The sequence below is a fragment of the Chrysemys picta genome, chromosome 4, assembly GCF_011386835.1.
Source record: "Chrysemys picta bellii isolate R12L10 chromosome 4, ASM1138683v2, whole genome shotgun sequence".
Classification (NCBI taxonomy): Eukaryota; Metazoa; Chordata; order Testudines; family Emydidae; genus Chrysemys; species Chrysemys picta.
The window spans coordinates 146357189-146369686 of NC_088794.1; the positions used below are offsets into that span (position 1 = coordinate 146357189).

Here is a 12498-nt window from a genome sequence, read left to right on the forward strand (position 1 = left end):
CTTGGGAGTGTGCAGATTAGGGATAGATTCATAATTTTGCTGAAGACTACTCAAAAACACTGGTGTATAGGATATACAAAGAACCTCAGAGGTACGAATGGACCAGTGAACCACGCACCTCATTTAGAACAGTTAATACACAATCAGGCAGCAGCAGAGACCCCAAACCCCCCCCCCCCCAAAAGGGCAAGTATAGTACTGTGTTAAACATAAACTACTAAAAAACAAAACAAAAAGGGGGGGGGGGGGGAAGCAGCATTTTCCCAAGCTGTATTAAGTCTATGTTCATTGGATGTTTGTAAACTTTTGAAAGAACAACCATAATGTTTTGTTCAGAGTTACAAACAACCTCCATTCCGAACGTGTTTGTAACTCTTGAGGTTCTACTGTGCAAAAGTGATGGCAAGTGGTCAGGGCCGGCTCCAGGGTTTGGGCCGCCCCAAGCAGCCAAAACAAACAAACAAAAAAAGCCGCGATCGCGATCTACGGCGGCAATTTGGCGGGAGGTCCTTCACTCCCAGGCGGCGTGAGGAACCGTCCGCCGAATTGCCGCCGAATACCTGGACCTGCCGCCCCTCTCCCAAGCGGCCGCCCCAAGCACCTGCTTGAGAAGCTGGTGCCTGGAGCCGGCCCTGCAAGTGGTTATTTTAGGGAGCTCCAGCCTTTGGAAGGCAGGCAAATAAGTCCACTAAAGTTGATCATTTGTTTGCTCGGACACTGCATTATAAGGTCAAACTCCAGAACTTATGAATGGTAAACAAACGTGATTTTAAACTAACTCTTTCTGGATTATGTTGATGATTTGAATCTGACTGTCATATCTACATCAGTTGACTGTTCAATTAAATCTGACATTTTTGTTTCACTATAACCTGCAGTGAACAAGCCTAGAGATGGATTTTATGGATGAATTTCAGATTAGGGATCAAAGTAATTATGATGCATTTCAGAAACCTATTTGTTGTCGCATAAAAAGCTTTCCCCCAGCATGTGTCCTTATGTCAAGTGCTGTGCTGAATCAGTTATAGCAAAAGTGGCATTTATGGAGTGATAATGCAGCAAATATGCCATTTAGTGGAGACAAGAATGGAAGGTTCTCTTCTGGAAAAAAAACTCTGAAGAAGTTAGCTGTTTGGAAAGACTATGTAGGAGTTCATTTATTCTCCCTCTGATACATGTGTAAATCCTCCGAAGCTCCCAATAACACTAATGAGTTAAACTTGTAAATCCACAGGCATGCTGGGTTTTCTTAGCAGGGAGGGAGTGGGTCAAATATGCCACTAACGCACTTTAAATGCAGCTGGTCCCATTCTGCACTCGGTTTGCGTAAGAATTAATCTGACTCAGAGCTGGAGAGACCCTTATACCACAAACAAGCGATCTTTGTTAAAATAACCTCCGAGTCCAGGGAGCTCATCAGTTCACACGTTCTATCTCACATGGTCTGGCAGCTAGAAAAGCTGAACTTTGCCCTGAGAAACAGGCTCAGGCAGACTGTTCAAAAGACTCTGGAAGTCGTGTTGTAATTCACTGGCACAAAACTGTGCATGTCTGGATGTAGCATGCATTGTAGAAACGCAGGATGAGAATTTGTTGAGCTATTTTCAGCATCTCCACTCTGTATCTTTCTATTTACCTGGACAAAAGCTTGTGGCATACAATTTCCCCCTCCCCCTTCATTGCCACTTAGTACTAGAAACTTTTCTGATGAGTGGCATTTCATGATTCCTCTCTTCTGACTGTCAGCACTCTCGTAGCTGGAACTTCAAGAATAACTTGTTCGCTGGTATTTTTGAGTAGGATTTCTGAAGGTGACTGTCCTTACTAAAAGGACTCGCTAACATTTTACTGACCTTATTTATCGAGGGGGGTTTTCATTCTTGACATTTTCAAACTCTGCTCAGGATCACAAATCAATTGGATTGAGTTTACATTTGTGTGCAATTGTCTCTGAATTGCAGTGGTACAAAGGAACTCTCAATTTAAGAATCGCTTGTCTTGAATGATTCTTAATAGAGATGGCAATACAGTGCTAAAAGTGTATAATTTTCTTCCCATCTCTCTTAGCAATTGGTATAGAAGCACACTGTGGGGTTTGGAATATTGATCCATTGTATGATTGCAGGCTCCGATCCGGTCCTTAGGAAGTCAGTGTGAAATCCCAATCATTTTCAATGGCAAAAGATCAGGCTCTTAGACTGCAAAGTATTATTCACAGTCCTAATTTGTTTTCAAAAACTGTAGTAAAAAACAGACTGGATGACCAAAAAATATATCCCTTCCTTGCCCTATTTAATGCAACCTAGGGCTCAAATGAAGATTTTGTGAGGCTGCTGGTGCCGTGGATATAATCTATCCTAATAGGATTAATCTAATGAGTTTGTATAGTCAAGGATGACCTGTGTTCAGTAAACAAACACCTTTCTCTGGATTTTAAAAACATGGCTTGCAAATTTATTGCAAATAATCCTATTACAAATGTACTTTCAGATCCTCTTCTAGTCTAAAGCTAAGAATATTTGTCAATATCAATTTTATTTTACATTTGTTTATCAGTGTTGGTGCTACTTTCTGTAAACTGACTGGTAACACACCCCTTGCTCTTCAGTAAAGGGACTTATTTTATTAAAACCCTTCCTCTGAAAATGATGCTCTCTTGCTTTTTCACAAGTGTCTAATTTAATGGTCCAGGCAGGGCACTGTGTGTCTGGTTTCCGTCTAGACTGACAAGGCCAATACAAAAGCCTTGTACAGAAGCTTCTTGACATAGCCCATGGGCTATCTGATTAAGCATTCAGGATTTGCATACATAACTGCTCCTTCACTGAGCTGAAGTTTTGTCTCTCTAAATATATAGATTACAGTACTATACTGATGCATCACCCCACTGCCTGTATGATGACACTGCACAAGAACAGGTTTCAAAGTAGCAGCCGTGTTACTCTGTATCCGCAAAAAGAACAGGAGTACTTGGGGCACCTTAGAGACTAACAAATTTATTAGAGCATCAGCTTTCGTGGACATCCGAAGAAGTGGGCTGTAGTCCATGAAAGCTTATGCTCTAATAAATTTGTTAGTCTCTAAGGTGCCCCAAGTACTCCTGTTCTTACTGCACAAGAAGTGGGTTCAATCTGCAGTCCAATTAAAAAGCACTATTAAGATCCCTGTATTTATTTTCTTAATTAAGTGGTGGTTATCAACATGGCCCTTGGAGCATATCCCTTGGGTTAAAAGTATCGAAACTAATCCCAATATCAAACACCTTTTTCCTTGAAGTTCAGATGGGCCTAGTCTATAGTCTTGAAGGTACAGTGTGTTGTAGTTTCCAGGAACAGCCTTGGGGAGCCGTTTGATGCCTGACTCCACTGCAAAATCCCCAAATAAAGCAGTTCTAAAGGATGCTACAGAACTAATGGGTCACAGAACAGGCCCTTCACAAGCAACAGCCAAACTAAAGGCCACGGGGAGCTGGGCGAGACGATAGTTTGTTACACCAGGAAGGATGATCTATCTGCTGCTGTACCGTGTTGCAGGCTGGGAAAGTGACCAGCTGCTGTAAACAACCTGGTCATTTAAGAAATGCAGGCCAGATGCTAAGCTGCCATGAGGATTGTCTCTCCCAGCAGACACTGGGGCACATCATTAGCATGGCTTTTTACATGCTTAAACGTTCACCGTGTGACCATTGTTAAATCCTCACCTAGGAGGTGCAACTGTAACCTTTGGGTGGGCTAGAGTTCCCGTCTCCAGTGCCTTAAAAAAAAAAAAAACCCCATCTCCCATAGAAAGTAGCTGGAGACCCAGCGTTCAGTCTCTAAGGATTGCACAGGGTGAACCTCCCCACATTCAAGTCCCAAAAGGAACTAAAGAAATGAATTTAATTAAATAACTGTATAAAATCTTATGATAAAGAAACAAATCTAATTTTTACAGCATGACGTGGCTATTTTATAATCCACAGACATTATCTTCACAGTGATACATAAATAAAGAAAACAAACTAAAATCTGAACAGTTCAGGCCCCATAGAAATACAGTGAGAAGAAACAGAGTTCCCAAAAGCTTAGGTTTTGTTCACCTAAGTCTGTGATCACCAAATCGATACAGTTTGCTGAGTCTAAAGCAACATCTTCCCTCCCCTTGCTTGTAGGAATCTTCAGCTGGAATCCATGCATTGCAGCCTCTTCCTCTGCTGAAATCACTGCTAGCCAGTCAGCTAACTCATTAACCAACCACTCAGTTAAGTGTCTAGATTTAAAGAAAACCCTGTTACAAGAAAATACAAAACTGAGAATAGCAAAATAGAAATGACTCTTTCCCCATGACTACATTTAGAGAGAAGCTGGTGACTCTGGCTAGTTGAAACACTAACTAGAACAGTTTGGCTAAAATCAAAACAACATTCAAAGCATACAATTAAATGATTACATGCATCCAACCAAGTGGACATTCACCCACGAAAGCTTATGCTCCAATACTTCTGTTAGTCTTAAAGGTGCCACAGGACTCAAAGGCTACATCTACACTACAGGGGGGAGTCGATTTAAGATACGCAAATTCAGCTACGTGAATAGCGTAGCTGAATTCGACTTATCGCAGCCGACTTACCCCGCTGTGAGGACGGCGGCAAAATCGACCTCTGCGGCTTCCTGTCGACGGCGCTTACTCCCACCTCCGCTGGTGGAGTAAGAGCGTCGATTCGGGGATCGATTGTCGCGTCCCGACGGGACGCAATAAATCGATCCCCGAGAGGTCGATTTCTACCCGCCGATTCAGGTGGGTAGTGTAGACCTAGCCTAAGTTGCTTTTTACAGATCCAGATTAACACAGCTTCCCCTCCAATTAAAATAGAAGTTATTTTTCCCTCCCAATTTCCCCTGGCTATAATTAGCATTGCCCAGGCTTCCCTGTTTGAGGGTTAACAATATCACTAACTTGCTACAAAATATTTCAGAGTTCAGGACAACAGCCTGCTTCCGGCTCCTGGTCTCAGCTTCTCCCAACTCACACAGGGCACGTGGCCTTTTGCAAAGCAGCTACGCTGACTGCTTGTCTTCAGGGAGTCTGACCCCAGCAACAGAGAACCTATTAGAGCATACCCAAAACTGCCACACCCAGTTCCAGAAGCTTCTGGATGTGAATTGCTTAATCTGCCCAGCAACAATGACCCAGACACAACTCACTTCTACCTCCCCCTCAATGGGTCTCTTAAAGAGATATCTCCCTATTAGGCACATGGCTTACACAATAACCAAGATTTTGTTTCTTTCTAGGATTGTGGAGATATACAGTAGAAGACTACAGGGTAAATAGACTCTTTTATTCTTACAGAGAACGCTACCACATACACCATCACCTTGGGGAAGCAGGCCATGGCATGTCCCATTGGCAGATCGCTACAGCGGGGCTGTATCTGGGCAGATTTTCAATGGGAGTCCTGATCCAGGCATTTCTCATCCTGTCCCGTGTTTTCTAATGTGCCTATTGCCATTATCCTCAAAAGCAGAGTCTCCCCATGAAAACTGACTCTGGCTACGAGACCCACTCAAAGGAAAGGTGCTAGTTAAGGTTGAGCTGCCAGGACCAAGTGAGGTCACTGGCAGTTTGGGGGCGAGGAAGCTGTCCTGCTGTCCAGAGGCATGGCTCCAGGAGGTGGAATTCTAGAGTTGTTGTGTACTGAAGATGCTGTATGTTGAATCCGAAAAGAAATACCCAAGCCAGGATGAAACATGGGCAGAAGGCAATAGCCATCCTCAGAGATGAGCCACATTCCCAGGCACTTCTAAGAACCACCCAGCTACTAAAGAAACTGAGGCTGCCCACAAGGGCTGTATTTTCAGCCTTCGTAATTCCCATTAGATGTTTCTTTCCTGTTCCCCTTCTTGTCTCATGATGATCTTTTTATTCCAATTGCCCCACTGTGTTTTGGTCCTAAAACCACTAGAGGAGGAGGAGGAGAGCTGTTCTGGCTGCAGGTCGGGTTGGGTTCAGCCTGAGCTCTCCTGACTCACTGTTCTGTAACTAGACTTGACCTATTCTTGGTGGCAAAGTTCTCCAGATGGTTTTGTAGGCAGCAGGGACCAGCATGGCAGCACCAGACTGGGGTGAACAGAGGACACAAGAACTCTAGACTGCAGGAGATTGTGGCACTTCACTATTCTGCAAAGCTTTAACTTGCACGCTTAAAAAATTCCTTAACACACAAAAGGAAAACCAAAAATATCTTGCCCTATGTCAAAGAAATTAACATGTGAAAACCACTGTGCGTGAAAACCAAACGTAATGGAGTGTGCAGATTTTGCATAAGTCATGGTGCTACATACAGTCTCCTGCATGCACATATGAAAGTAAAAAATAAGGCTTCCAGTTACCCAACTATGTGAGAGAAGCCAGCACTAATATCCCCCAAGCTACATATCCAGGAAGTACAGAGTTTGAGGGCAGTTCCTCTTGGAAACAGTAATATGCTTTTGAATAGTGTCACTTTTCCTCTCCATGAGATACAGCTCCACACGGCTATTGTTTGTTTTTGTATCTGCCTCTGAACTCCCTGTTGTCTCTACAGTTCAGGAGCGCCTTACAAAACAAATTGCAGTAGCCATCACAGAAGCCTTGCAGCCTACTGGAGTTGGAGTGGTTATTGAAGCGACGTAAGTGACCATACATTGCTCTTCTCTGTAGCGACATACTGGTGCTATCGCCCGGCAAGGACACACGGCAACCTGCCAAAATGTATTCCTCATGCGTTGCCTCTCTCACTCCTGCAGCTAGCATATCATGCCCCGCACATAAAAATGGCACATACAACGGAGCCACGTAACAATTTGGCCAATGTGCTATAACGAGGGAGTCCCTCCACCAGCATTGTATCTTGGCCAGTCAGCATGCCGTGTTAGTGGATTGGAGCTTTTGCACTGGGGGATCTTGTTACCTTGTTACGGTGGCAGCTGATCCCTTAGCCAGCAATTCAAAATAGATCCTTAAACATGGATCCATTGTGATGACCAATTTTCTGTCATCATTACATGCTTAAGATTTCCAGTAGCAGACCGTGGCTCTAATCTAGAAACAAATATTTTGGTGTGATCAGCTTAGCATGAATACACAGCATTTGAGGTGAGATTTTCGAAGGCTCCTAAGAATTAGGAACTCAAGTGCCACTGACAGGGAGCAGGAGCTGGAAAGCTGGCTCCTTTTGAAAATTCCAGCCTTGGGCCTTTTCCCAGACTCTGCCTTAAGTGGATTATCTGAAACGCTTGCAGTTTAAACCTAGCACTGGAAAATGATTGTCCCCTGCTTCTCATAGCAATACTCGCCGCTTTATAAAGCCTCCCTGATTGACACTCCTCCCCTTTTCTTTGTTCTAGACACATGTGCATGGTAATGCGCGGGGTGCAGAAGATGAACAGTAAAACGGTCACTAGCACAATGTTGGGTGTATTCCGGGAGGATGCAAAGACTCGGGAAGAGTTCTTAACCCTCATCCGAAGCTGAAGCGGTGCCACTCGCCGAATGCTCTCTGCAGATCGTACTGTCCGTGCCGCTGTCTGTCCTTAACTCTTTGTGCAGCTCGTTTTTAACTAAGTCGTGCGTTCTAATATGTGCAGTGAAATAATTTTGACGGTAAGTCAAAAATGTAACCGTGAGGTAGGCCCTATGGATATCTGTGCTGTCTCTTGTGTCACAGGATAACCCAGCTACCGATAGTTTTTAAATATACTTGCTCCATCTACACTACAATTTTATTGCCACTAGAACTTTATTTGGCAGGTTATGTACAACACAGCATAGGAAATATTGAAAGGCTACAGATCTTTGCAAGGTAATCTACGTGCCTCATATCCCTCACAGGAAGTTCTTGAATGATGTCCAGGATTCGTACTGTACCATTAATTGCAAATCTTCTGATATGTCGGTTTCAGTCTTTGAATATGCATATCCTACCTTTTCATGTGACAATCTGGTGACACTTATATTTTGTTAGTATTCACCTTCTCTCCTTTGTGGCTTTAGTCTGTTACAAAGGCATATTGTTATCTTGCTAGTCTTAACGTGCAGGGAATTAATTTCAACAATTCAGGGGGGGCAATCTTATCTCAGTCTGCAGGGGTTTATGCACCTTCCCCTCTGTACCTCAAAATGAGAATATTATACCACTGTAACTGTAGCAGTCACTTTATATAAATTACTGTTTGAGGTTTTCAAAGAGCTAACGAATCCATTCAGAGTTTTAACCATTTTATATCATTTTCAGTTTGCTTTCCTGGATTTTCCAGGTGTTAACTGGGCTAGATGACTAAATTACACATACACAATATTTGAGTAAAGATTTCCCTTAGGAAAACTACACATGGGAAAATTAATCCAGAATAAAATAGGTTGTGAATTTAAAATGGAGTTAATCAGGAATGGTTAATTCCCTGTGTGGACGCTCTTATTAGAGTGTCCATACGTGGAGTTAATCAGGACTAGACAAGCTCTTCAATATTTTAAACTTGTAATCTTTTCCAACTCAGTGGACCAAAGCCTGCGAACTGAAGTGACTCCTGAACTCTGCACTCCAGACACGTCTTTTCTGATGGAACATAATTCCATGTCAGTGTAGCCCTGTAAATACATTGGTATGAACTGTTCAGTTGTTGTTCTTCTTTCATGAGGGCAACTAGCAAAGTACTTCTCAGGAGACCAAAGTGAGTTAAACATATTTTCTGAAACCTCGGCATGTGAAACAGGCAATTAAGAGGACTTGATTTAATGTATTAAATTATGAGGGAAATGTAATGAGTGTTTTGTAACTCTTAATTGGGACAATATGGTGCACAAATCAAAATCACCCACTTGCTTCTAAAACCAAAGGCAATCACACACACACACACACACACACACACACACACACAAATCCTGTGCAGACTTGCAAAGAGCCAGAGTCCAAATTCATATAGCATGCTCTGTCTCTGGGTGTGAATGTAAAATCCACTACAGGCGAAACTAAAAGGTGAGCTTTGAGCTTGAGTCCGCTAATTATTGCTAGTTTATGCACAGATCATTAATGTCCCTTTTCATCCTGTGACGAAAGGAAACTAAAAGTATTTTATCATCAAGCCTGTAGCTCTGCAACAGGGTGAATGTGATAATCATACACCGCCCTTCCCTAACTGTCACACTTCGAGTACTAGCTGCCAGCAATCCCGAGAAATGCCTGCATAAAGTTAGTGTCTTTACTCACTCATGCTAAGACATTCAAAGCATTAATAAGAAAACTGTACAATATTCTGAAGACACTAACCTCACTACTCCAGTGTTGAGCACTCTAGAAATGCCTTTCTGTTACAGCAGGCAGACTATTCTTAATCAATCAGTATTGCACAGAATAAATCCAGAGTTACTCATTGGATTCCCCCTCCCCCCCCCCCCCCCCCAATAATATTGCCTCAGATCTACAGCAGTGGTTCTGGGAGCAGCATTGAGTCCTTGACTTCAATATATTTTTTTAAATATGCTAATTAAGAAGCCTTAAATCCCTCTAGTCTGGAAGGCCGAGTAAGATTTGTTCTCTCTCCTAGGGCAGCAGCTCTAGAAAGAACTTGAGGACCAAAGAGTTTTAGACACAGATACATTTTCCTGTGATCACATGATTGCTTTGAAACTGTCAAGGTCTCTAAGCACAGTCTTAGGCCAGGTCTACGCTACAAAGTTGTCGATACGGCCATGTTGGTCAGAGGAGTGAAAAAAACACACACCCTTGCCGATGTAGCTATGCTGGCAAAACCCCCAGTGTAGACACAGCTATACTGCCAAATGTAGGGTGGTCTTCAAATTATTGGGATGCCACAACAGAGTGGTTCTGTCGGCAGAGCTGATGTCCTTCAGGGAGGGGTATTTCTAACGGCCAGGAAAACTGCTCTGTCGGTATATACCGTGTGTGTACACTAAGTGGCTAGACCAGTATAGCTGTAGTGGGAGAGCCTGTGTAGGGCAGACCAGCCCTTCCTCTTCTAGAGGTAACAGAAGGGGTTGTTTTTAACCACTTATCTCTGTTCAGGATAAAGTCCACGTTACACACCACGCTCCATTATCTACGTCATCATGACCTGTAGTCCTTGAAACATACCTCTATGTACATGTGGCCTTGGATTTTGTTCAGATTTTTGTAGGATTTGGTGCATTTTGGAACACTTTGTGACTCCAATGAGCTTCAACTACATCCGGTGTATATATGTACACTACACAGTCTGCTGTTGTACCCCATAAAAGTCTATTGAGTTTAAAACATTACAGTATTATCCTTTGGAATGTATTAGCGTGACTTGCAACGGTGTGAGATTACACCATCCAGCCTGTACCCAAAGCAACTGCATAAATATAAACAAGGGACAGAGGGGTAGCGTGTGCTCCAGCTTTAGCTAAACTTTTGAGGAGGGGGAGAGAAGCTACAGCTGTAGCTGCTGTTTCCCCCTGGCTTAGGCCTGGCTTTCTTTTCCCACCACTCCTACCCCTGCAATCTGTTCAGTACCTGCCTCGCTGTGCTGCTAGAGACCACATCTCTGGCCTCCTACCCCCTCACGCCACAGGCTGCGCTTCCTTTATAGGCAGACTTTCCCCATGTCTCTGAGGCAATGCCTTGAAAGCCACACCATGGTCTCTCCCCTGCTGAGTGTTCTGCCTTTTCCCGTCCACGCAATCCAGAAGTCTGAGCCTCGGTTTGTCTTCACTTTCATCACTTTAATTCAACAGCCTGACAAAACCAAAATAGTGTCTGCCACACCAGCTAGCCGTGGGAACTACTTTTTGCTGAGAAGGCAAGCAGGGCCGTCCTTAGGCATATGCAGCTGTGTAGGGCACCATGAAATCTGGGGCACCCAATTGCCCCGAATTTCATGGTGCTCTAGGCAGCTGCGTGCTGCATACGGGGCAGCACCAGCCCCGGCGACCAGCCGTCTCCCTCGGCTGGCCCCCCTGCAAGGGGCAGGGCCATCCCCTAGGGGGATGTGGGGCCCCGGACACCTCCCTCCACCCTGCCTCTTACCCGTTTCTCCCTGCTCCACCCCTGGGCTGCCCCCATTCCACCTCTTCCCCCAGTGACCCCGCACTCACTGGCAGTGGCGGGAAGCAGAGCAACCCGGCCCCAGCCCGCTCTACTTCGCCAGCTGCAGCACTCCGCTTCCCGCCACCGGTGAGTGCGGGGAAAGGATCGCCCCCTGCCCTCACCAGCGGTGGGAAGCGGAGAGATGTGGCCCCAGCCCGCTCCGCTTCCTCTGCCCCGGCCCCCAGTCGTGTCGCTCGGGTTGGGGAAAGGACCGCCGCAGAGTGACAGGAAATGGAGCGCCGCGGCTGGGAGCTGGCGGAGTAGAGCGGGCTGGGGGTGGGCTGCTCTGCTTCCCGCTGCTGCCGGTGAGTGGGGAATCCCTTCCCCCAAGCCCCTCCCCCGAGCGACATGGCTGGAGCTGGGGCGAGGGAAGCGGAGTGGGCTGCTCCCGCCCCTCCCCGCTAATCCCCCAGGCCAATCTGGGCCTGTGGGACCCCCAAAAGTGGCCCCCCACAGCTCCTGCCTCCCAGACCCTGGGGGGGGAGGCCTGTTGCCCCCCGCAGGGGGGCTGCATAGGGCACCTAAATGGCTAGGGACAGCCCTGGGAGGCAGAGGATGCAGAGCTAAAAAGCAGCCCTATCCCTTTTAGTGTGTCAATAGCTGAACGAAGGCTCTATGTGCATAAATTGAGCAGAAGTACCAAAGGACCTTGGATTTGTAGCTTCCCCTTTTCAGCTGGGTTGGGACAAGTCCCACAGCCAGACTGACATGTTGCCCTTTAGGCCACCCGGTAAGTCCCAGAACAGTCTGTTGTAATGTAATGCGCTCACACCAAGCGAGTGCAGGGGGCGGGCGGACACACTGCCCAGAACCTGCTGCCTCTGCTCTCCTGGCATCGATTCTAGCACAAAAGCAGGGGTGGGCTCAAGAGAACTGCAGCAAAGTAGGCCAGAGGCTGGTACTGCCTCCAACTCAGGTTTCCTTCTCCCAGCAGAGAACCGGTTCCACTGGCAGGCCAGTGCTGGGGCAGCCAGAGCTTACGGGCCTGAGTGTGCATAGACAGCAACGGGGACACTACCATGGTGTATTAGACCCAGACCTCCCCCGGATCGAAAATGGACACTGGTACATCCCCAGAGTACAGGACATCCCTGCTCCCACCTGCATGGGCCTGCCCCCGTCGGCCAGCCCCAGCCTGCGTCACTCCACACCGCGTCGCCTCCCCCGTTGCATCCTCCTGCACCAAAGCCATGTTGGTGCTAAGTCCCTACTGGACAGGGCCAGCGCTCCACAAAACCAGTCCAGTCCCGCTTAAGCCGGACAAAGGGCCTCCCTCCCATGATCAGTGAGCATCAGAGCCGAGCCCAGCCCATAGACTCGGATGGCAGTAAGAGGAGAGGAGGAGCTAATGGCTCAGGGCTGACTGGGAGCATACACCCAGAGGAACGAGCTTCCTTTTTTTGTTGCCCGAC

The 12498-nt window shown here is 46.1% G+C and overlaps 1 protein-coding gene across 1 annotated transcript in view; it reads left to right on the forward strand.

Annotated features, from left to right (window-relative positions):
- The window catches only part of GCH1 (GTP cyclohydrolase 1), a 32450-nt gene extending 22178 nt beyond the window's left edge, over positions 1-10272 (forward strand). The window contains exons 4-6 of the mRNA XM_005295490.4: positions 5274-5305; positions 6566-6650; positions 7368-10272. Of these exons, the coding sequence (XP_005295547.1) occupies positions 5274-5305; positions 6566-6650; positions 7368-7494 (244 nt within the window). The 3' untranslated portion in view covers positions 7495-10272. The remainder of the gene's footprint in view (positions 1-5273; positions 5306-6565; positions 6651-7367) is intronic.
- The last annotated feature ends 2226 nt before the right edge of the window (positions 10273-12498 follow it).